This window comes from Chiroxiphia lanceolata, chromosome 16 (genome assembly GCF_009829145.1).
Source record: "Chiroxiphia lanceolata isolate bChiLan1 chromosome 16, bChiLan1.pri, whole genome shotgun sequence".
NCBI lineage: Eukaryota > Metazoa > Chordata > Aves > Passeriformes > Pipridae > Chiroxiphia > Chiroxiphia lanceolata.
This window is the reverse complement of record NC_045652.1, coordinates 12,120,980-12,146,297: the sequence shown is the minus strand read 5'-3', so window position 1 is coordinate 12,146,297 and position 25,318 is coordinate 12,120,980. Positions and strand designations below refer to the sequence as shown.

The following is a 25,318-nucleotide window of genomic DNA, read 5'->3' as shown; positions in this document are numbered from 1 at the left end:
TTCTCGCTTGGGTGGGGTTAACCTTTGGTGTGCCAGGCTCTGCCAGAGCCAAGAGAGTGGGTGATGTTAGAGCAGAAGTGAAGCGCCCGGGTCCCTCCTTGCCCTGCTGCGGCTGAGCCCAGGGACCCCAGGAGAGGAGGAGAAGGGGAACATCGAGAATAGTCCACGACTGGACCAGTCCCCCCCTGTCCGTGCCCGGTGCCTGCCCGGCCCTGGCGGAGCTGTCCCTTCAGCACCCCGGCCGGGCCGGTCGGGCTCTTGGCGCCTGGCGGGAGGGGAAGCTGGCACAGTTCGGCTCGGCTCAGTCTACCCCGGCCCGGGCAAGGACTAGGCTTGGCTGAGCCTATCCTGGCTCGGCTCGGCCCGGCTTGGCTCGGCTCGGGCAGGGGCTCAGTCCATCCCGTGCCGCCCCAGCCAGTGCTCCCGGCAGAAGGTCAGGGGGCTCCTCTGCAGTGCAGGGCAGGACTGGGGGAAGGGGTGTGTGGAGGGGTGTGAAGGGGTGCGGAGGCTGAGCCGCCCCTGTGTGTGCGGGGAGGGGTCGGGGAGTGCAAAACGAGCGCGGACACGCAGAGGTGTGGGAGTGGGTTGGAGGTGGAGGTGAGGAGCGGGGCGGGTGGATGCTCAGGGTGCCTGCGGGTGTGCAGGACACCTGTAGGAAGGTGCGTGCAGCCGAGTGCGTGCAGGGGGAGTGTGCACAGTGTGTGTGTGTGCGGGTCTACAGACCTGCGTGTGCGCTGGAGGGGGTGTGTGGAGTCTGTCGGGGGTCCCTGTGTGTGTGCGCGGGGGTCGCAGGACAGGGCTGTGCGTGCGTGCGGGGCTGTGTGCGGGGCTGTGTGCGTGTGTGCGGGGTGCAACCTGTGCGGGGTGTGCACCGTGTGCGGGTGTGCACCGTGTGCGGGGTGTGCACCGTGTGCGGGTGTGCACCGTGTGCGGGTGTGCACCGTGTGTGCGGCGCGGGGAGGTTGCCGGGCTGGCGGTGCGGTGGGTGCGTGGGTGCGAGCACGCGCGTGTGGTAGCGGGTCGGGTGCTGCCGCCGTGCACACGGACACACGGACACACGGACACGCTCACAGACACACACACACGGCAGAGCTGCCGGCGGGAGGAGCCCGCCCGCCGTCCGCCCGGTGAGTGCCGCCGCGCCGCGGGAGAGCCGGGGAACCGGGGGGAACCGGGGGTTTGGGGCCAGCCCGGGGTCCGGCAGCGCGACTGCGGGACACGCAACTTTCCCGGGAGGGAGCGGGGGAAGTGGCGGCGAACCGGGGATGGGGCTACTCTCCGGGATGCGGGGGTACCAGGGCGCCTTCCCGGTTCTCCCACCGGAGGCGCCGTCTCGCCGCGGCCGAACACGGGGCTCCCGCCGGGCTCGGGGCTCCCGCCGGCCCCGCCGCCGCTGCCCGGACCGCTGCCGGTGCCGGTGCCGCTGCCCAGCCCTCCCACCCCGCACTACAGCCGCTTCTCAAGTAAGTTGCGGGTAAGCAATTGCTGGTCCGGCAGGTCCTCGCGAAGGGCGATCGCTGCCCCGAGTGGCCGCTCACCCCTTCTCTCCGCACCCTCTCTTGCAGGCAGGGCTGGTCCCGGCTCGCCATGCCCGGAGCGCTGAGAGCAGCGCGGCAGGCTCTGCCCCGTTAGCCCGGGGCGCCCGGGGGGCCTCAGCCATGGATTCGTCCCCCCCTATCCCCGGGCCCCCCCCTGGACTTCTGCAGGTCTGGGAGGAGGAGAATCAGACCCAAGGCGGGCTCTGGAATGTGAGCCAGGAACTGGGGTGGGAAGAGCTGGAGAAGATGCTCTTCCTCTTCGCGAAGGAGCCCGTCACCATCAGCCTCACAGTGATGTACCTGGTGTCCTTCGTGGTGGGATTCGTGGGCAACATCATGTCCATCAGGGTGCTGACCCGCAAGCGCCGGAGTCGGGTGTCCAGCCTGAGTGCCACCCGCAGCCTCCTCATCAACCTGGCGGTGTGTGACCTCATGGTGGTGTGCATCTGCATGCCCATCACCGTGGGCAACCTCATCTACAAAGCCTGGGTGTACGGGGACTTCCTCTGCCGGGCAGTGCCCTTCATTCAGGCTGTTTCTGTCTCCGCCAGCGTCCTCAGCCTGACGGTGATCAGTGTGAACCGGTACTACAGCGTGCACAACCCTCTCAACGCCCGCTCTTTCTTCACCCAGAAGAGGATCCTCAGCACCATCCTGGTGGTGTGGTTGTTGTCCTCAGGGATATGCATGCCCCTCATCTTCATGAACAAGCGGGATGAGATTGGGGTGGTGGAGGGCTTGCCCCTGGTGTTTTCCATCTGCAGGGAGATCTGGCCTCAGGAGAGGCTCAAGCAAGCCTACAACTTTCTGCTCTTCTGTGCCCTCTACTGCCTGCCAGTCCTGTTCAACATGGCCATCTGCTTCCTGACGGTGCGCCGGCTGTGGAGCCGCGGCAGCCAGCTGAAGGAGAGCACCGCCCTGAACCGATCCCTGCCGGCCTCCAGGCTGAAGGTCCGCAGGAAGGTCGCACAGATGGTGGTGGCCCTGGTCCTGCTGTTCGCCATCTCCTGGCTGCCCGTCTACCTGATGGACATCTGGATTGATTTCAACATCCCCAAGTCTTTGCAGGATGTGACTCCTTCTCCTTGGATCCTGCAGCTCAGACCTTTTGCCCAGTGGCTTGGCCTCACCAATTCCAGCCTCAACCCCATATGCTATTGCTTTGTTGGGAACCTCTACAGATCGGCCAAGGAAATGAAGAGCAAATACCACCAAAGAATGGTCTCTCTCTTTAACTTCTCTCTGTCTGAAGGGGCAACTCGTTCCTCGGTCCCAGAGCTGCTCTCTTACCCGAGTTCAGTGGAGCCAGCAAGGAAAGGACCCACCACTACCCCTACCCTGGGCAGGAGATGTCAGGGGGGTCATGGCCACAAGAACAAGTGTGGACAGTTGAACTCCTGCCAGCATCCACCTCTGAACACTGTCTCCAGTGAGAACACTTCCTTGTAATTCTGCTCAGGAAGTGCCTCTCATACCCTCATCTGCATTTAAGGACTCTAGAGGTCTTTCTGAACCCAGTATTTTAATGATGGAAGAGAACTTGATTATAATAACTCTCGACACAGGTTCAAAAGTACTGTGACAGGGAAAGAAACAGGTAAAGAGAGAAAAAGATGATGTATTTTAACTCAAATCAAATTTTAAGACAAATGATTTTTACTGGGGACAACTGGATGTGTAGCCCGTTGCCCAGTCAACAGTCACATTAATTAGATAGATCAAGTTCCCAGCGAGTGAGCTCTCCCTGCAGCTCCAGCTCTGGATGCAGAAATGCTGTTTGGATACAGCAACAATTTGACTGCTTGCTGCTGCTCACCCTTGATGATGAAGAGCAGCGATAAGAGGCACTCTCTGCTCCAAATCCATCAGTTGTAGTTGTAAGCAGTGAAGAAAAGCTGGAAACAGCATCATAAAAAGTAATATAGATGGAGAATTTCACGCATTTTACCACTTGAGATTTCATTGTCTGGTCGTATTGTTTCACTCCTCCATGCAAATAAATTCTCCTTATGTGAAGAGACAGTGCCAGAAGTACTAAAGAAACCATCACCACTCCACATTTGGGAATTCAGAAGGGATAATGTGGCTTCAGAGGTGATTTAGGAAATGCAATAGGAAAATATTTTTTGGGCATCAGCTCTCTTTCTTACAGTTCCTGTGTGTGGAGTGGAAAGAACTGGGCATCTATTAACATGATTTGCACTTGAAAAACCAGTCTTGTTCAGCTGTGTCTGTACCAAACAAAGTCAATGGCATGTGAAAATAAAAATAGAAAGTGGTTTATAGCTAATAAAATCAGAAACAATGAATGCAATGTTATTTGTCTGGGAAGGAACAAATCAAAGTGCTTGCTTTTCCTGAGGATCACAAGTATGTTAAAACCTATTTCTTCCCTCATCTCCTTTAAAGGAGGCTTTGATAAATAAATTGTGTATTTTTATTATGTTAGCATCGAAAGGCTCCAGTAAGGCTTGAACATTCTGTTGTGCTGAGCACTGGATCTGTATTCATAAAGAAAAGAGACCTTTCTCCCCAAGATCTAAGTGAGAACACGTCAGACCAGACAACAAGTAGGAGGAAAAAAAGGTACAAAAGAGCCAAAAGGCTGGAATGAAACCAGAGATGAGCCCCTTCCCCATGCCTGGCCAGTGCCAGATGTGAGGGGACGTGCATCATCTCCTGGTGCCAGAACAGCCCATGCCCTGGCTACCTGTGCCCCAGCACTCAGCACAGCTTCTCTCTCCTCTCAGCAAACCACAGACCCAACCCAGCAGTGTCCCTGGGAGAGTATTTTGCATTTAATGGAACTCAGGCTTTTCATGACTGGGGGCTTTTTTTTTTTATTTATTTCTGAAGAGAGGAAGGATGTTTTGTGAAATCTAAGTTTCGCATAATATCCTGCTGCCTTCCAGAGGGCCTTTTGCCCACAAAAGACAAAAAATAGCCATTCAACCTAACCTTTGTCATGATCACTCAATAGCATTTTATTTTAACAATGATCTGCCTGGAAAACAAGATTCCTCCTTGCCAGGTAGTGCCATCCGCAATTTGTATTCTCTTTATATGAATGAAAAAGACATTACAACTGCCCAGATTTATGGCTTCTATGTGTGCTGGAGATGAGAACATCTGCATTTTTGCAGGTGATATAGGAGTGTACCTACTACCTGATCTTTTGGTAGCTGTGGAGAAAAGCCTGTAGAGATTTTATTTCTTCTTTCAAGGCATATTTTTAGGGCTGGCAAAATGTGGCAGGCTGAGGGCCATCAAAAGCTCACTCTGAACACCCGCTGACTCCAGGTCCTGTAAACAGATGGCCTCCATCCCCAGACCAGATGTGACACAATATTGAAATTTCCCTAAGTTGTCCTGACCAAGGTGTTTGTTCCTACCCTGAATAAACCACAGTGAAAGGATCATGAAGATGCCAGACCAGCTCCATTCTCTGTGGTGTCCTGGCTCAGAAAGTGGCCGGGATCAAATGATGCAGTCAAAGGTACAAGAAATCTACATTTTAGTATCCCGGAGGAGAATTTTTTTCTCTGAGTTCACGAGGTGATGCCTGGGTCCTGCCTGAGAGTCTCTGTACCCCCCACAGAGGCAGAAATACTGGGAACTGTGTTGTCCTGAGCCTACCTGGGCCTTCCCCTCCTGATGCACATGTCCATACCTTCCTCCAGCCCCACAGCACTCCTGATCACCGAGATATGCTGCAGCAAGGTTATCTCCTCTTCACCCTTTTAAATGTATTTTGCAGTTTCATTCAGTGTCCCTGTTTTCCTATAATAAAGTCAAACTGCTCACTTTATCTCCTCTTTGTCTCCTTGGTCACTCCCTCTCTATCCCCCACACTCCAACTCCTTCTCCACTGTCTCTACAGTGAAATCTCCCCCTGCCTCTCTCTGTTATCACTCCCTGCCACTGAATTCCCCTCGCTCTATCGATTCATTCATGTCTTCACTCCCCTGATGAAAAATCCCTTCCTGCCCTGCTAGTCTGAATGGCTCCTTTAGTGCTGCAGACACCTGTTTGCTGTGGAGAACACTGATTTATTTTGCACGGCTTTTACCCGACGGCTGCCAGGTAGTAATGAATTTCGGTCACTGTCACCCAAGGGTAAATGAGAAGCAGTGACGTCAATGTGAAAGCCACACAGCATCCCGTGAGCCACCCAGGCTCTGGCAGTGATTTTATTAACCTGAACAGGTCTGGGTAGTGCAGCAGTGCCTGGGTGACTCACGCAGGATCCAAGTGAGGTGAAACCTCAGCACTTGGGAAGGTGGCTTTTTCCCTCTCTGATCTGATAAAAGATCTCTTTATATTTAGGGCTGAGAAGACATCTCAGTGTCCTCCAGGCTGCACAAGGTGCTTGTTTCAGATGGCAGGTGCTTTGATAGGCATTCAAGGGACTCCTGGTCCTTCGAGGAATCAGGAGCAGACACGGCTCTGGTTGGTGAACACAGATGGTTTCCTCATAGGAGCTCAAGCCGAACGTCTTGCACTCAGTGTGTGCTTGAGGAAATGTGTTTCCCTCTAAATGTGCCCAGGCAGACTGAAGATGTGAATTTTAGGTTTTCTCAAGGACGTTTTCCTGCAGCAATGCTGCTAATGTATCGCAGTCCCACTCTTCCCCCCATGGGTCTTTCTTCTCTGCTTTGCCATTTGAATCAATACAGGCATTTTATCACATTACCGAAATAGGATGTTTAAAGCAGCTTTACTTAGAATCACTAAATCATTTCAGTTGGAAAAGACCTCTAAGATCATTGAGTCCAGCCATTAATCCAGCACTGCCAAGCCCCACTAAAGCATGTCTCCAAGTGCCATGCCTACACATTTTTTAAGTCGCTCCAGGGGTGGTGACTCCACCATTGCCCTGGGCAGCCTGTGCCAGTGCTTGAATCCATTTGCTGTGGTAGGAGCTTACAGAGAGTTGCTGTTTGGTAACTCCCTTTGGGAACATTCCATGAACTGTTCTTGTACTGTCAGTGCTGTCTCAAAGATGCGACAGGTTTATTTTCTGCCTGCGAACCACGGGGGAGATGGAAAAAGAGACAATCTTTCATACCAGGTATCATAGATGTACATACAATCACGACTGGTATGCAGGCCTCGCATGGAGATTGATGAATCACTGTTCCTTATAATAAAATACTCGGGGGAAGCCAGTGAAATGATTATACAGCATGTGTAAGGGCAAGGCAGAAGCTCTTCTCCCACCGTGGCAGCCACTGGGCTCACAGGCAGAGGAGGTGGTGAGGCTGAAAGCAATAAAAAGGGTCCAAGAGGAGACTGGACTGTTCACTGCAGAAAAAGCCATCAATGGTTATTAAATACAATGATGAAACATCCTAGAGGGCACTGGGTACATAACCTATAACTTCCACGCTTGCTCCTTCCCAGGACACGTGCTACCAGCCACCACTGGGAGCAGGCTGCTGGGCTGAGCATCGTTATCTATTCAGTATCCTTGTTCTTACATTCCTGTGCAAAAAATCCTCCACATTGACCCGAGTCCTGTTTTAAAGAGGAGGGTGAGAGCAGAGGATGATTTCAGACCTGGCATAACTTGACCAAGAGTAAAACTTTGCAGGACACAGCCATCTGGAGGCAGGACACGTTAGCGCTGACACAGCGCAGGCAGAGAGATGCTCACTCAGTCACTTCCAGAGCAAGAGCTGAGGAGCCCTGGGGGATGGTGCCCACTCCTGTGCAACACAACAGAATCAACAGATCCATCCCTCTTCTAATAATCATCAACCCTCTTGATGGGTCAGCACCTTCATTGCAATGACCCTGAACATCCCAGAAAGAAGAATGCCCTCCAAAGGGAAACTCCTGCCTGCTGGAATTTTACATATTATTCTTATGGATGCTGGGATTCAAACCAGGATGGAAGCTGGCTGGTGAGTTATCTGCAACACCAGCAGCCCCAGCATGGTTCCTGTGTCTCCTCCTGCACTCCTCCCACCACAGCACATGCCACACACAACACCACCCGAGCTCTTCTGACTTGAAATATCTAAAGGAACAGAGAGAAAGAAGGGCTCGACTGGGTTTCCAGTGCATTGTGATGCTGTTGCTGTAAAGAATCAGAGAACTATCAGTGTACATTTTCTAGGAAAACCAGTGCAGCTCAGTTTACCTTTGTGATTATATTAGGCAAGAAAATAAATCCTTGGCGTCTGCTACAAGAACAAATAAAAGAGCAGCTAGAAGCAGGTATAACCAAAGGGAGTGCTGGAGCCCTCTGGGAGAGTCAGCTTCCAGGAAAGTACAGCTTGCCTGGCACGTATGGGGATCATATAAGACTTTCCCAAACTTTCTGGGAATGAATGACTACTGGTCTGGTCAGCCCAGGGGCACAGGAACTGTAATATTTGCTTTCTCTGCCTGCTAAACATCTTCAGGCACAGTCCCCAGACTCAGAACTGACACAACATGTCTGCAAAGTCAATGCAGCCTCATGTGACTGCCCACCCCCAGGTTTCCCTGCCAGACCCTGAATGAGGCTCCTGACTGCCCTGACTTAGGGATTTTTTTTCCTCCCTTAGCTTGAAACAACCAGCAAATATTTTAAAGTATTTCAGCAATAAAGATGGATGCAGCACTTGCAGATAACATTTTTCCAAGTGAGGAATCTACACCAGAGCCTTCCTGTTTGGTGTCTCTTGCTGATTGCAAGACACCCCCAGAAGAAATCAATACCCAGAGCACACTGGTGAGGAGCTGGCTCAGGAATGCCAGAGCAGGGGGCACTGATTAGCTTGTGATTATCCTCACCCCATGGGGTAGGAGAAGGCTCATGGAGCTGCAATGTGACCTTTGATTTTAAATGTGACCTTTAGTTTTCTATGCCCAACCTTTTCCTCTTACCTCATTGCACCCTGACTAAGACAGAGGGTTTATGTTGCAAACTGGTGTGTGTGCATGAATTATCCAAAGATAATTTATTTTTAAAAATACATATGAAATATTTCTGCACCTGAAAGGTCCAGGAATTAACAGCTTGTCCCCGTATGCCTTACCCTTGTCTCTGTGAGATTTTATGATACTGAGGAGCACAAGCTGCTGTGTGCACTGTGGGATAAAATCACCAAACTTAAATCACTCCTTTATCAGGCAGCATTTCCCAGCTGTAGCCCTCTGCCGGGCTCTCTGGGTCCAACCTGCAGAGCAGTGAGCAATGGCCTTCCCCTGCCCCTGCCAAAGGTGGCTGTTTGGTGCCTGGCCAAGCACCTCCAAGCACCAGGGATCACATCCTCAAGCAGAGCCACCAGGGAGGATTTCCAGGCTGGCTCCTGTGCTCCATGGAACAGGCTTGGCCACAGCCTGGAGATCTATTGCACTTGGCCAATGCAGACTGGGGAGATTAAACTCTTCTCATTACTAATCCCTGCAGTGAGACTGAGTTTGCAGAGAGTGGCTGCAAGGACCTGCCAAGCACGAGCTGGGGATGCTCCAGCGTCCGGGTGCCTGAATGGAAATGCTGCTACCCCAGGTGCTGCATAGTCTTCTGCCTTTCTTAATTTTCCACTTGAGGTGCTTTCAGTCAAGCCCTGCTTTCCTGTCCTCAGCCATTCAACCACAAGAATGAAGCTGCTGAATTAAAGAGCTTTATGAAAGAGTCTTCAGGCAGATGTATCCCATTACCCGGTGCTCACAGGTCATGAGCTGCTATTTCTCAGTGTGAGGAAGGAAAATGTGGCAAAACGTTCAGGAAATAAGCTAAAAGATAAAAAGGGGAATGAAAGAAAGTCCAGACAGTGAAATAAAACCATCTTAAGGCAATTACAGGGGGAGAAATAGATCTGCCAAGGATATTAAAGATCTCATGCACCTGCTAATCTCTTCTGATAAAGGTCTGACTGGCTAAACTAATAACACTATTAAATCTGCAGTAATCAGTACCAGAGGCAGCCTAAGGATCTCACAAAGCCACATGCCTGGAGGAAAACCTTTTCCAGCATGACTGTGCACAAGCAGCAGCAGGTAAGTGGTACCTGCGCCTGAGACGCAGCATAATTGCTGAGGGACTGTGACTCAGTCACCTCCTCGTTGCCTCCCTCAGCTGAGAACTGAACCCAGAATTCCAGAGGCTTCGTCCAGCACTTCTGCTTTTTCAGACTGTTTCTCTGGGTTCTGGGTAGCACAGGAGCAAACAAAAGAGTTCCTGCGCTGCGTCACCGCACGGATCGGTATTTGGAGTGGGCTGACTCATAAAGCCTCCATCGAGGTGGGATGTTCTCCTTCAGCAGCTATCGACATAACACAGCCCCTGGCAGAAATGCATCAAGGATATGTAATGGCAAAAGTATCCAAAATCCTCCTCCTCAAGTCCTCCTTCATGAGTCTTTTCTCAGTTGTGAGAAAAGCCTTGGCAGGGGCAAGGCTGCATCTGCTCCTCTGAGCAGGAGGGGAAACAGGCTGGGGTGGGACAAGCAGCCACATGAGGTCCTCGTGGTAGCCCTGGAACATCAGGGAGAAGGTGCAGAGGTGCATCCATGCAGCAACATGAAAGGGTGATCAAGAGTTTGTGCAAAAGCATTTTTTGGCATCATCTTTCCAGCACAGCTCCCGAGTGCCCGGTGAGGCGGTGGGGATGCTGCTGCTCTGTGGCTGGAGAGTGTGCCCAGGATATCTGCTGCCCAAAAACATGCACATCCTGCTTCTCTTTCATTCCCTCTCCACCACTGTTGGTTTCAGCAGTTTCTTCTGATTCATACCAGCAGGATGTTAGAGATATTAGAGGCACACAGTGAATGAAATATTGCCAAGGTGAGGCTGCTGTCACATCAGCTGCTGTAATTCCATCGCCTGAATGGATCTACTCCTAATTTACAAGTGAGAGCTGGATCTGGCACCACAGGCTGAGTACAAAGGTGTCATTTTTATATAGTCAAATTTATATCTGAAATAAATACCACGTTAGACCTTTCCAAGAGGTCTGAGCTGCAATGCATTCCTTTCTCTCCCTGCAGAAAGGTGAAATTCTCACTAATCCTTTCAGGTTACCTTCAGGTCTCGAGTTTGGATATATTTTAGCCATCTGCTTGTTCCACACAGACCATCAGGGGCCAAAACGGGCAACAGTGTCCTCCAGGGAGTCCTCCAGCAATTTGCTGTGAGGGATATTAAGCCCCTTCTTGAGGCTGCCTTTTGCCAGAACAATACAGCAGCCCAATGATGTGCAGCTTCTTGCAGCAAAAATTCAGATAATGAAGAATAAGTAATTTTCCATGTATATGGGCTTTTCTTGTATACTTCAGCAATAAGAAACCCTTACATATAAATATACTTCCTACCCAATAACAGTGTAGGCATATCAAGTTTAAAACCCCTTGGTCCCTCCAAAAATTGATGAATATCTTTGTGATCACAGGCTGTGAATGGAAATTTATGGCTTAGCCAAGATCATGTCACACCGAACTGACAGTGGGAGATTGAAATGGATCTGCTGACACACATCCCAGAAGGAAAATACCTCCAGCAGCCACATTTCCACATCTGCAAGCACAGCACGGGAAGGCTGTGTAAAGTGGGAAAGTCTTTGCTCTCAAATAACAAAATACTCCTCTTGATCTCATCTCCTTAATTCCCTTCGTGAAGTCCAGGCATGACAGTCCAGAAGCCAGAAATCTGCCAAATTTGTCATGGAAACAGCAAAGCTTTTCTGCAAGGCACAGGGCCAGAGATGGAAGCCAGAACTCCTAGAAACAGCCAACGACTCTTTCCCAGCCTTTTGCTCCATCAAGCAAAAAGCAAAACTTGGATAAATGGGGGGACAGTGATGGATGTGTGAGTCTGGGCAGTGGTAATGGAGCAGGTCCCCTTCCTCCATACCCACCACCAAGGAAAGCCAAGAGAGACGCTGCCAGGACACAGGGAAAGCTCCTCACTCCAGGCTTGGTTGGCTGCAAAAGTACAACACTAGCTGGACAGCAAGGCCTTTAATTTCTTATCTGAAGATTTGAACCTGTTAAACCAGAGGCAATCTTTGCTGCCTGCTCTTGTAGCACAGAAATATGGGCCATAACCCAAGGACTCTTCTGACGCTGGCAATCGGAGCTGACTGGAGGAAATTCTCAGGGAACAGCACTTCTGGTGAAAATCCTACCCCGTGGGAGCAGAGATGTGCAGTGCTGGGGAGAAGAACTCAAAAGGGGTGAGAAAGGGAAAAGTAGTGTTTCATTTTTGCTGATAAGCCTGAGCATGTTTGGTCAAGCAGCTTTTGCTCATGGGAAATGTTTTGATAGATTGTTGTTGTACAGGTTTTTTTTCCCCAAGTCCTTTCTCAACTGTGAGAAAAGTTGATCATTATATTTTTTATTCCTTGGCATGTTGTGCTGGAATAAGATAAATCTGCAAATAAAGGAGTGAGATGATGGACTGTGACACTGAAAAAAGAGCTGGACACAGTGTTGAAAACAACATAGATCGTGAAGTAGCAAGAAAGTATATAAATAAATTAACCTTAGGTGAGCACATATCTGTACCTCTGCTGGGAGGAGCTGCTCAAGAACCAAAATACCACCATGGGGACTACACAAATTTGTCTTATTTTACATGCCTCTCCTCTTACTATGTGATGGTCTGCTGTCCACAAAGGGGAAGGGAGAGACAACTGGCTTTGGGAGTCCCTGCTGTCCTTTCCATGGCCTCTTAAATAGAAAATGGTCCCCACGTCTCCATTGTAACATCACATGAGCTGAGACTTGATTTCCCTCAGTCCTGCCACCCTTGAGGAGATGCCAGGAGTGTGGTGCCACAGGCTCCACAGCCCATGGATTCAGTCCAGGAAATAACAGGCTGGAGCCACACAGACTCCATTGCAAGGACTGGGCCCTCAAAGGGAGTGGTATCTGCATGTGTCTGAAAGCATGGCCATTTAATTTGTCCTTTCTTTGCTCCTATTTTTATTGTGAGCTGTTTAAATTATACAAATGAGGTTTTCTCTTGTTTCATCCCCAGAGAGTCAACAGCATTAAACAAAACATTAAAATATACTCATAATCACGGAAACTCTCTCATATATATTTATAATCTCAGAATTACTGGCATTAATGCAGAAGTGGTTTCTTTGTGCTTATCTCTTCTCGCTGCTTCTATATCCAAAATATACAGCACACAAAAGATAAACACATTGAAAGCGCCCAGCCATTAACACATCTGCCATCCAGAAACAAATTCAAGGAACAAATTTACAAGGAAAAGCCAGTGAAGGAGACAAACACAATTACAGTGATGTGTCTCCACCGCCGTCTGATCACTAAGGACAAGAAGTGTCATTCCAAAGACTGGCTACCTGGGGGCAGTTTTCAACATGAAAAACACCAAGAAGAGACAAGGAGCGAGGTGGAAAACCACAGTGACCCAGGGCAAACAGGCTGGCTTGCTACCTACCCTCCAGAAATACTGGCTGATAGCCAATACAGAAGGCAGGAGTTAGCCCATGTTTTCAATGGTTACACTAAAAATACTTCCCATTTCCAGAGAGAAACAAGACACCCAGAGCAGCCCTCAACTGTACTCTACAGAAGAGGGGGACAGGAAAGGGTGAAGGTGCTCAGTGCTTTCCTCCTGGGGAGGGATTGCTGCAGGTTTATCCAAGGGTGGGGAGAGTCAAGCATGATGTATCTAACCAAGGAGACAGCCTCTTCTTTGTGCTCTAAGCACTAAACACAGATACAAACCCTCTGACACACACAGCTCAGCTGGGGCATCTTTGCAACCCCATGAACAGCCCCAACACTGCACAGCTTTCCTTCTAAGTTCTTGGAAGTTTAAGGCAGGAGCTGCTCTCCAGCACAGCAGCATGATAATCTGACTTATTCAGAAGCCCTCAGCCTCCAGATTCCATTTCACACTGATGCTTTACGCCTGTTTGTAGGTGGCCAGTGTCTGCTTGATTTGCGAGTACCCCTGAACCGCTCACAAATTCAATCAACCACCCTGGCAGGAATCACTCCCACGGTTGCACCAAATTCGAGGGAGGTTACAAGCAATGACCAGTCACAAAAAGCTGACCTTCAGCATCAATAACTGGTGCTGCTAAAGCTGACTCCTCAGACATTAGTAAGACTGACTGCTGCTCCCTGCAAGATGCATCGATGCCAAGTGCACCTTGAGTGTGTATTAGCAATAAGTTACTGTAGGTACCTCTCAGTTTCTTCCATCAAAAGCCAATCACCCTCCTCCTTTCCCCATGGCAACCAGGGTTTAGTAATCACCTCATCACCCATTCCAAATTGAGGCTGTAATACATGTTCCCAAAGACTGAAAGCTCCCGTCTTTATTAAACTGCAAATATTTGTTACTCACTCAGACAAAGCATCTTACAGGCTGCATGTGGATAAATGTTCCCTTCTCCAGTTTGAAGTATGGTGGGATGGGAAGGGCAGAGAAAGTAAATATTTAAACAGCCTGCTAAAGGAAAGCCGTGCTTTGAGACGCAGGAAACCAAATGCTCTGCAGGTGAAACTTCCAACAAAAAAAGCAAACAAAGAATCGGGAATGAAGAATTGCATTTTGCCCACAGGGGAGCCTTCTCTCATATCTTTTTTTCTGGCTTTTGCAGACAAGCTGACAGCCTGAATTATCAAAGCATTTGTGCTACACAGAAGGTATTCTCATTTGGAGGCTGATGCAGCAGAAGACATCTAAGATGGAAATGGAGCTCAACATTTGTTCCTTTGCTGTCAGCTCTGGTTACAAGAAATGAGCTTCTACAGCTTCCAGCCTGGCCAGAGACAAAACCAACAGTGGATCTCCCACTTCCAAATGTGCTGCCAAGGAGTCTGGAAGTGGAGAGCTAAGACTCTCAAGACGTGACTGAGGGTGCTGAGCACTCACTCACTCACAGCATTTCTTCTCCAGAACCACTTGTTTCACAGAAGTTTTCTAACAGCAGATTCTGGTCCAATAAAAAAATCTGAGGGATGAATTTTACTCAAAAAACATGAAAAGCCAACTGAAGCATATAAATTCAAAAAGGAATGATCACTGTTTAGGGGCTTTTTTCAAAATATTTGTATGGTAAAAATGATGCTAATTAGATGGCATGATAAAAATAGGGGGAAATTAAAGGTGACAATGCCTTCTGGGGTAATATCCAAAACTTCGGGAAAAACTCTTTACAGAGAGGGAAGGAAGATCATAAGATGTGCAGGGTTTGGAATAAACTTAAAATGCCTCCGATAAGAAACCACTCACATAAATGTGCTACTTGGTGGCACCATCTACTGGGTGTCACAGAAACAGCTGAGACATGGAGGAACTGAAGCCAGAGTCATTTGCTGTGTCCAGCAGACAGGACAGAGCACAGAACAGGGTGGGGCTGTGGCATGGGACTGTCAGGGTGTAGGATCTGCAAAATCCAGAAGAGCTCCTGGCTCCATCTCACAGAGTCTTCCCTACCAGGTAGGAGACCCTCTTCCACAGGCTCTCTCTTCCCATAGTCTTCAAAGAAAATCGCAAAATAGGGCACCTGAATTGTCATTCTGGTGAGAACACACGAGCCCCATGTTAGTGTCCAGCTAGGAAAAGCTGCGTGCACATTTCTCCTCCTTCATCCAAGAAATATAAACCTAAGAGAACATCCAACAGAAACATTAAGTAGCCCTTTTTGAACTCTTTCTCTTTCAATCCACACAGGGGACAGGGTGTGGAGCCAGCTCAGAAGGAGGGTTTAAATTAAAGCATACAGTAATCACGATGCCTTCATAAAGGCCTCCTGCTGGACTCACCCTCAGCTGATGGTGACTAATCCTTGTGCTCTTTGGTGGCTCTTTGACACACATGAAAGCACCCAGCCCCTCCACCATGTCATGGAGGTGGCCTCCCATGACCTTGCTGCCTCACATCCCCAAGGTCAGCATGGATTTCCAATAAAACTCCTCTTCCCAAACCCCAGCCTCCCAGGCACTCATGGAGCTCACATCTGCTCTCCTTTAAAGCACATTCCTTCAACAGGAACAGACCTCACAGTATCCTCATAAAGGATCCTTAAGCTTTTCCTTACAGGTTTCAAAGATTATATAAAGATCTCCCAAACACTCACACCTTGTTCCTGGAGAATTACATGCTGTGCCTGTCACTGAGTAAGATAAAGTCATAAACAATTGCAAGAAGAAGATGCCAGTTTGGTATTGCCCTCTGTTAAATTGCTTAACACTAATCCAAGTTTTTCACAAGGCTGCTCTCAGGTATATGCCTGGAACATTTGATATGTGGATTTAATCTCTACCATCACAGATTCAGTGGCTCTTGAAGAAATAATACACTTCTCCATGACGTAATTGGCCCAGAGATCCTTAAGATGATATGAAATGAATAGGAAGCCATGCATTTTCCTAGGTCTGCTGCTGCAATGTGATACCTCATCAGATCTACTGAGAGGCTACTAGTACTTTTCTGACCCAGGTTTTGATGACAGTTGGACATGTCACTGTGCCCTAGAGACACTTCAGTGACCTGAAAGTGAATTCTGGGATATCTGAAATGGTGGTTCATTGTATTTTGTCTTGTTCCAGCTCTGTAGGGAACAGCCCAGGAATCCTAGCCCATGCCTGAATTGCACCATTCCATAAGCAACCCCATTTAAACAGTAATGACATGTTAAAAATCAGCTTGAAAAGAACCCAGCATTAAAATTATTGAGTCTCTGGACTCTATAAAGAGAGTTAAATTTAATTCCTCTGCTTCTGTAACATGTACCAGATATAGAGAAATTGAGAGGTCTTTTTTTTTTTAGAATTCAGCTTTGAAACCTAGTTGATGCCTCAGCAGAATCACTGCCCTGCATCCCACGCCTGCTCACATCAAGACTTCAACACCACGTCTCAAGGACAAAAAAGGGGATTTCCACAGGGACTTGTGATGTAACAGGATACAAGTTGCTGCTTGTCTTTATGACGAGCTGGTGAGATACTGGAATCTTCACTCCATGTAAGTGGAACTTAAATTATTTATAGATGAGCTACTTCAACCAACAAGTTTTGTGAGACGTGAGGGAATTCTAGATTTCACCACATTTCCCAGCCACAGATAAAAACAATCTGGAAAAAGATTTTCTGACGACTTCGTGATGATTTTGAACTGTAGTTTCTTCCCCATACACCAGCTTGGTGTCTCTTACAGGTCAGAAACGTGGATCTTGTTACTTACATCAACTTTCATTTATGGTGAGAAAGCTTTTATCTCTTCTCTGACCCAGACTCCTCCAACACCTGAACTTTTAAAGCAAACAGCAAAACTGGATTTTTATGACCTTTAAACTTCAAGAATAATTTTTTCAAAAAACATGTAGCAATAGTTCTATTTTTATTCCAGCCATTGATGATGACTATGCTTTGCGATGTTTTATTTCTGTTTTTAAGACCATCAGAAGGATACTACTTGAGACAATCCATGTATCTGCTGCAGTGATATTTTTGTACTTTGTTTTTAAGATAAATAGATAAGGGTAAGCTGAACTCTACAGAGTAAAAAAACCAGCTTGTGAAAACACTTGCTGAGGATGCTGTTTATCAGTTGCTGCAGAACCACAACAGAACATGGCTTAGTAATATATACTCTATAATGCTAATCAATAAAGTAATTGAAATATTTAAGGCGTTTCTTTCATGTTTTTCTCTTCATGAGAAATGAGTATTAGACATTAAACACATTCTTTCAAAACACTTGAGAGTTGCAGGGTTTTTTTTCAAAACGATGCAAAGCCCTTATCCCTCTCCTGTCTTATCTCAGCCCCTTTGTGTGTCCCAGGGTTCTTAGAGCATGGTCCACTTAGAAGCCATTAGTCACCTATTGGCATATTTAGGAGTCTGATAGCTTTGAAGATCCGATCCTTGTGAGCACAAAGTGTTTGGTCACATCCGGAGCACGCAACACCAGATTGCTTGGCAGCACAAACACAGAGTGACAGAAGGACGCGGACGCAATCGCCCGTCCTTGCTGCTGAACCGGCCACAGAGCTCGATGCCATGGTGAGTCTGACTAAACTCAGAGTTGGGCACACTGGCCCCCAAGATGGCAAAACACCCACCCTGGGTGCCTGTCTCTCCAGGACCATCCTCCACATGCAGGCAGGATGCTTGTGGAAGACTTCTTTAGGACAACACTTTCTCTCCTAAGTCAGCTCGTGGCCCGGAAAAGCACTGAGCCACTGCCCACTCACTGCAATGTTTGTTCCTCAGCAGTTTTAAGGCTGCATGTCATAACAGCAGGAACTCTCCTCTGACAGTGCCTCTGCAAGTCTGTCTTGAAACCTGGTGATGGTGACAGATGCCAAACCCCACCACAAGAAATGGCTGTATGTGCTGTTCATCCCCTGTCTGCAGAGGGCATGACAAGGGAGAGAGTTGACTAACAGACAAATAGGATGGTCTGGAGGCTTTGCTTACCTGGGATTCTTCAGGTCCATCTCTATCTTCTGCCTTCTCACCCTCCTCCACCAACAGGACATTTCTCCATCATCAGCAACCTGTCACAACAATGAGAGAGAGAGAGAGAGAGAAGTCATTGTGGGTCTGGCTTCCCAGCTGGTATTTTTTGCCTTCCAGGCAGACAGGGAGTTTGCTCTGGGATCTGGGTCAGTAGTGTCGTTTTTCTCCCTTGCTGTTTGACAAACCTTCTGCCTGCTACACACAGGCAGGTCTTGTCCATCACCAGCATCTCTTCAAACATCTCCTGAGCAGCAGGGGAACAGCAATGAGAGGTGCTCTCAGCCAGCTGGAAACAAGGCAGATGGCTTCCTCTTCAGAGCTTCAGCTCCACCATCAGCTCCAGATTTACAAAACACTTGGACAGCAGGAGCTGTCTGATGGATGAGGGAACCAAGACAGGCCCAGTCCAGGGACTGGTGAAACTTGTTTTCTTGCCTGATTTTCTTTCTGATCATCTCTGTCCTTTATGCCATTTCTCTTCACATCCAACTCTACTGCCCTTTGTGATACTCATCTCCCAGGTCAGCAATTCTTTGCTCCTCCCCTTTTTTCTCACTTTCCACCATCACCTTTTCAGAGCTGCAACAGGAATGAAAGCAGGGGAACAATGTAAGATTTTGAAGTGTACTGTCAGAAACAAGATACCAACACACGCTGTTGGCTACAAATGAATCTCATTCACAGCAGTCCCTAAATCCAGGCTCCTGCATCACTTTGTCCTCCTAAAATATTCATGCTCTCCCATAAAAGTCATCCCTAGTTCTTTTACCTCCCCAGAGCCCCAGCTTTGCCCGCAGCCGGATGAGATTTCCCAGCCGGGCACTAGGTGGCAAAACATCCCGAGAACGGGAATTTCCCACCTCGGCTCCTTCGGCAGGGGCTACGGGAGCTTTGGAGGGTGCTTCAAACGCAGCTGAATATGCAGAAATCGCAAATCTAAACGCACGGAGGCCAACAGAGAGAGGAGTTGATTTGTATTCCCGACCTACCTTCGGGCAGAAGGGTTTGCGTACGAGCGTCTGAAGCTGTTTCCTTCACCGCAGCTCTCCCGCTGACAGACTGTGGCCGGAGAGCTTCAAATATGCAAACAGCGGCCCCGGTGAGAGCAGAGCCGTATCTATTTGCAGAGATGCGCTTGCGACACGTTCCTTGAGACAGGCACGGGTCAAGAGAATGTGCAGCACGTGGCCCGTGGATGTCTGCCCAAATCCTGCTGCTGTGGCACTGCCACCTCTGTCTATAGGGCACCCCATCCCTGGACTGTGGGTGGCAGGACCACTGTGAAGGAGAGGACAGAGCCATCACAGCCTCCCAGGTCTCTCTCCCTCACCCTAAAGAGCCCCCAGTCCCACGGATGCAACCTGACCCTGCAGGGTTTAGCTCACAGAGAGATTCCTGCTGTTCTTTGTTACACATGCAGCGGGGTCACCTGAACCACAGTCCAAGTCTTACCTCCAAACACACCTCCTGACCAGGCTTGGGCAGATCTCTTGGTGGGAATCACCTCTCCCCTTCAGAGCCAGAGCCTTTCCTTAGTCTGTAAAAGCAGACACAGAAGATATAGGGCCATGCAAGTGACAGACCCCAATATTTAACTATTAGGTTCTTGTGCCAAGAGGCTGAACTCTCCTCTTTCCCCCAGGGCCTGTGTCCTTCACTTACCAGTGTAATTACCATGTTCTGCCCTGTCCCTACTATATCATTCACTGTTTTGGCCAGCTGCAGGGTCCAGAGCAGGTGACTGAAAGCCACTTGTCCAAAAAAAAGCCTGGCCCTCAGGTCCTTGCTCTTGTGATTCCTTGCTAGCAAGAGCCATCTTTTTATTCCGTAGTAATCAGCCCCTTGATGGGACTCAGGGACTGAGCAGCCTCAGCTGCAAAGTGGTGTCAGTCATTTCTGCCTTCCCTGCCAAAAGCTCTCCTTCCTCAGTTATAAAAACTCACACACTGGACTTTGTTGGGAGGTGGGAGCTGAAACAAACCCACAGATACTTGACCTCACAAGCTGCTTTTTCCTCCTCTTGTAGATCTCAGGATGTGAAATTCTCACACAGACCTCTCCTGACTCTCTGCACTTCCACAGCCCCTTTGCTCAAAGGCTCCACAGCAGTTTTAAGTGCAGATTGTGCAGATCACAGAGGTAATACTGGCCAAAATGGGTGACACTTGGCAGGGTCCAGCTCTCCAGCTCTGGGTGCTCTGCACTGCTGGTAGCATCTGTGGATGAAGACATCTCTGCTGCCTCACTCCAAGGAAGCTGGACTGGAAAAAACTTCATCTGAGACCCCCATCAAGAAGGAGATGGGAGGGACTCCGGGGCACGTGGTGCCTGTAGCTGTATCAGAGCAGGAGGCTCTCGAGTGGGCACCCTCAACCTGTGTCACATGAGTCTGGTGGAGCAGTTTAATCCTGCATGAAGGTACCAGAAAGGGATGTTATGTCAGCTCAACAGCCTGGCAAACAGAGGGGAAAATGTGTTAAAAGCTATGACTTTCTGAGCATGTTCTCTGTCTGGAATCTGCCTGCAAAACAACTCAAATTTCTCAAAGGGATTCATTATTCAAAACTATTTGCTGAGTAATTTCTGTGAGTAATTGCAGGTCTGAACCTTGTCTGCAAACAATTCATTGTGAGCATCTGAGCAGGCAGCTACAACCATGCTCAGGGTCTGGTCTGTGTTCCCTGGCTGTGGGTGGATAACCCCAGAGCTGGGTGGGAAGGGTAAACAAACTTGTTTACAAAATCAGAGTCTTGGGAAAAAAAAAAAAGAAGGAAATTGTATCAGCTTAAAATAAGCTGTTTTCACCATGATTTCTAGATATAATTGGCTGAAACAATCTGGCAAAGAGAACTGGGCATTGGAGACCAGCCCTGGGCTGCCACATCCCTGCACGTGGTGTGTGGCTCTGTCCTCCAGCTGCACCCATGTCCCTGAGGCAGCAGCCAAACTGGTCCCCAGGCTGGGAAAGGAGAGGTGCAGGAGATGGGGAAGGAGGAGCTGCCTTAGTCCTTGTAGGGCCCTGAACATCACAGGGAGAGCTGTCTGCTAGAGGAGTGTGTCACAGAACCACTGCCCCTGGAAAATCCCCCCAAGCAGCACTGACAATGCACATACACGCTTGGAGAAGGAGCAGAGACCGACTGGAAGCATTTCCATAATTCAGGGCTCAGAAAGTGCACAGTAGCACTGGGCTGGGTACCAAAGTCATCACTCAAGCTATGTTTCCTGCTGAAATAATGAAATAACAGATGTCCAATTAACTGGCAAAGCAATATGCAAAGAGAAATATTGCTTGCAGAGACCTGGCATAATGCCCATGGAGTTATAATAAGAATATTTTATTTGTCCAGGCTTTAGATAACCTATTTCTATTCTCTCTCTGGCTGCCTCTGGAGCTCCTGAGAGTATGTTGGTTTCTTGTAATAACTTTTCTTTTCCAGTATCTCTGAAGTCTTCTCCCAATTCCACCAGCTCAAATTGATCTCAAATACTGTTAGACTAAACACTCCCTAATAGCTGGTGTTATAGACCAGAGTATCTGACACACTCAAACGGCAGAGGTTGCAAATCTGAGGCAGTGGTACTTTCCAAAAAGTACCTGTGTGGGAGCAGGAAGGAGAAGAAGGGCTAACCCGCTTCAGCCCTTAAAATAGGCAGAGTTAGAGCAGGAATAGGAAAAGAAAAAAAAAATCACCCTAGGAAAAAAATTATTTGGCCTGTTTCACACTGCAGTTTCCCAAGTCAAAATGAAACCCAAGGAATTGCCAATAGGACTGGACAGATGTCAACTCACCATCGACCTGCCCAGTAAGTTATTAAAATCCAGAGACTATTGCATGCAGAAAATCTTGTGTACAGTGCCCTGGAGCTCATGCAAGGCACGTACCTCACATCCCTGAAAAGCACAACAGGAAAGGATCCAATGGCAGCACGCTGGCCTATCAAATACACATGATTTAGATTAGGGATAACTAGCATAAACTAAAACCTCTGAACAAGGTGTCCAGCAAAATAAGATTTTTAATGGGTCAGTCCCTCCCTGTGGGCACCGCAGCAGTAACTGAACTGTTTGCTTAACTTGCCATGTAACCACAGCCCCGGGTCGGGAAGAACTGAACCCATTTAATTGTTGCAGCCATTAACCTAAAACATGTTCTCTGCAATTCTCTGTACCTGTTTGGCCCAAGAGCATTTCTGAATCCTTAGAAACAAGTCAGTAGTTGTAACCTCAGCAAAACTGGAGGCATCAAGCAGATAAGTGACTCACTGAAGATCAGAGTGTGACCCAGTTGCAGAATTAAGAATGGAAAACCTTTCACTGCATCCCGGTTGCATTCCTGGTGCTCTCTGATCTTGGGAAAGGCAACACAAAGGCAGCTCCAACACACTTACACACAGGAATTTGTTGTAAACTGCTACTGAGACAGCCCAGAAACATGACCTGTCAGTTCTGTTTCCTTCTTCCTTCCTCTTTAATTCTTAATTTTTTTTCTTCTCTTCTTAAATCTTTTATTCATAAATTTCTTTTATTGTTCCTTTTTTCTATCATGTTCTTAAGCTCCTTGTTTTGCAAAATTTCTCTTTATTTGCAGAGAACTTCACTGGAGAAAAACAGGAGATGCATAATAGAAAGGGAGCCCTTAAAATCACCTGCCAGTTAATCCCTTGGCTGCTGGTGGTTGCCATGTTCGTGGCCTGACAGCAGCCAGGAACACAAGGGTGGATGGCTGTGCAAACGTGCAGATGTGAGCTTGGGATTTTACTCTGTAAAGTGATGACAGAGCGAGAAGGAAAACACAGGATGCGACTGGAGAGTGGAAGATGTTTCCTCTCCGACAGCACCGTTCTGGGAGCCCAGCAAAGCCCCAGTTCTCACCAGTGGAAGTCTGGTGCAGGTGCAAAAAAGCAATCAAGTAACCAAAAATACAATGAGACAGCCTTTTCCTGCCATTCCTTGACCTCATCCTTTCTCAAACCAAACACTGCTGTTCTTTCAGGGAGGGGGGGGGAAAAATCCCCCGTTGCTTTTGACCAAACAAGAAAAGAAGAAAAACAAATCCCAGTCCAGCTCCTGCTATCTGTGGGTGACTGTCTAAACAGGGCTGAGGAGAGCAGTGTCTCAGCACCACACTGTCAAGCCTTGCAGCTGCGGGCAGTGAGCTGCAGCAGCACAATGGCATCAGAAATGCCCTGCCAGGGTCAGGCAGATCAAGCCAAACACGTGTAGTTTCCCCATTTTTACTTGGAAGGCACCGAATGAGGTCCTGGAGGCAAATACATAGTGTCTAGTAACTCCCAGAAAGAAGGATCATTTAGGTTGTAAAAGACCTTCGAGATCATCGAGCCCAACCTTTGATCCAGGAAGATCAGAAGACAAGAGAAAACCCAGGTTTGCCTCCAGTGCCTTGCCCACATGTTGGTCCTGCACCAGCATATTAAGTCCATCCTCTGGATTTGGAAGAATTCCTCCTGCTGTTGCTCTCCACTCCCAGTACAACACAGAAAGACTCTGCTTGTGGACATCCGAGTGGCATCACCATCTCCACAGAGTGGGAACAAGCTTGTCCAAAGCAAACACCAGCAAAAAAAAAAAAAAAAACAACAGAAATAAAGAAAATATCAAGCTCAGAGGTAAGAACAAGGCAGCCAATTGCTAGGTGTTCTCACACTAAATGGCATCACTGCAAGGAGCAAGTCGGAATATTTTAACCAAAATGTTCCAGCAAAGAATTCGTTTCTGGCAACCAAGCTGTATTGGAAATTTCCTTCCAATCAGCATGGCCAGAAAAAAACAGCTAACACTGACAGCAGCAAACTAATCTATACTGAAAGCTTTTTCCTGTATATTGGAGGAAAAAACAAAGAAAGAGAGAAAAATTAAATGAAACCCACCATACCTTCCCCCCTAAAAATCTTGTCCCTAGTTGTCTTTTTATTCTAAAATAATGAGAGCTAAATTTCACTGGCATCTCAATTCCAAAGGCAAACTTTGCAAGCAGGCTGTTTTCCTATTGAAAATAAAATGAAAAGCACTACTCGCAAACCTGCAGACTTTCCAAAAGCCAGGAACTGTGTCCAAGCACACTGACCTTTTGCTAAGCTCTAAAAAATGTAATAAATGCAAAGTGCAACAGCATCTGGAACCTGCCCCGACATCTTGAATTCACATTCTCACTTGCTGATGAAAGATGCTTTGCATTTTCCTTTAAACAGGTTTGCTCCCAAAAATCATGCTGCAGCCTGGAGCCATGGCTGTGCTGGGGGCCTGATCCCAACCTGACCCAAATTTGGAACATGAAGGGGCCCTCACCACACAGCAGCTTCATCCTGCTGCTCTGCCTCTACCTGGTGCTGTGCAGTGGAAGAGAAACACGGTTTGTTGTGACCTTACTAAGGGCTTTTGTTTTCAGGCTGGCTCCCAGGACCCTCATTTTCCCCAGGAAAATCTGTGTGTATGATGCAAAACCAATACAAGAATTGCCTCAGTTCAGGAGTATCTGTGGAATAACACTATGAGTTTTATTGCCCACCATACACTGAACTCTCTCTCCTGTTGCAGCTGGCAGGTCTTCAAAGGAAACTTGATGCTATTTTGAGAATCCAAGAAATCCAGAAAGCTCAGACTTGAGGCATCTAAGCGAGAAGAGGGAAACCCAACAGGATCCCAACTCCATCATTTTGAATCAGGGATTAACTCCCAGCCCCAGATATAACCCCCCAGATCCATGCAGTGAAAACTGCACATGCAGCCATGTCTGGGTTCATTCTTTGGCTGCTGAGGGTGGCTGGAACAGGAACAAAGCAAGTGGGCTCAGGGATGTACAGGAGAAGGATATCCAGAGCCACTGGTGGAGCCTGACTGTCCCACATCCACAGCATCCTGGTGGTTGCACAGCACAAACATCCCCGGGACACAACAAGGATTTGCTTACGAGAACTGAAGAACAAAACTGGGTTAACAGGGAGGAGCGACCCTCCTAGAAATGACAATCCATTGCAACGTACTAACTGTAATCACAAAAATGATCTGCTGCTTATAGAAAACAAAAGGCCATCACCTGCATATATTTCACCCCATCAAAAACATATATGTTTGTTTAAACATTTCAAACGTGTTCACCTGCCCAAGACTGTGGACTGATTCTGACACCTGACATCACACACATACATTCACACAATAGACAGGACACAAATGGAGGCAATCAAGAAGCACAAATGTAGGTCATCCTGACCTGATGCAAGAACCTTTGTCCAGGAGACCTGCATGCCCAGGCTACTACTGGGTAGCTGTGTCATGCCAAGGTGGGTCCCCACTGTGCACAGCAACACCCAGCA

General features: G+C 48.2%; 1 protein-coding gene across 1 annotated transcript; it reads left to right on the top strand.

Annotated features, from left to right (window-relative positions):
• Window positions 1-1,362: 1,362 nt before the first annotated feature.
• Window positions 1,363-3,862, top strand: LOC116794966 (galanin receptor type 1-like). Its single transcript, XM_032704230.1, has one exon. It carries the CDS (start codon window positions 1,659-1,661, stop codon window positions 2,985-2,987), a length of 1,329 nt encoding a protein of 442 aa, XP_032560121.1. The 5' UTR covers window positions 1,363-1,658; the 3' UTR covers window positions 2,988-3,862.
• Window positions 3,863-25,318: the final 21,456 nt, after the last annotated feature.

Coding starts and splice junctions, on each gene's coding strand:
- LOC116794966 (XM_032704230.1), top strand. CDS start 1,659: ATGGATTCGTCCCCCCCTATCCCCGGGCCCCCCCCTGGACTTCTGCAG.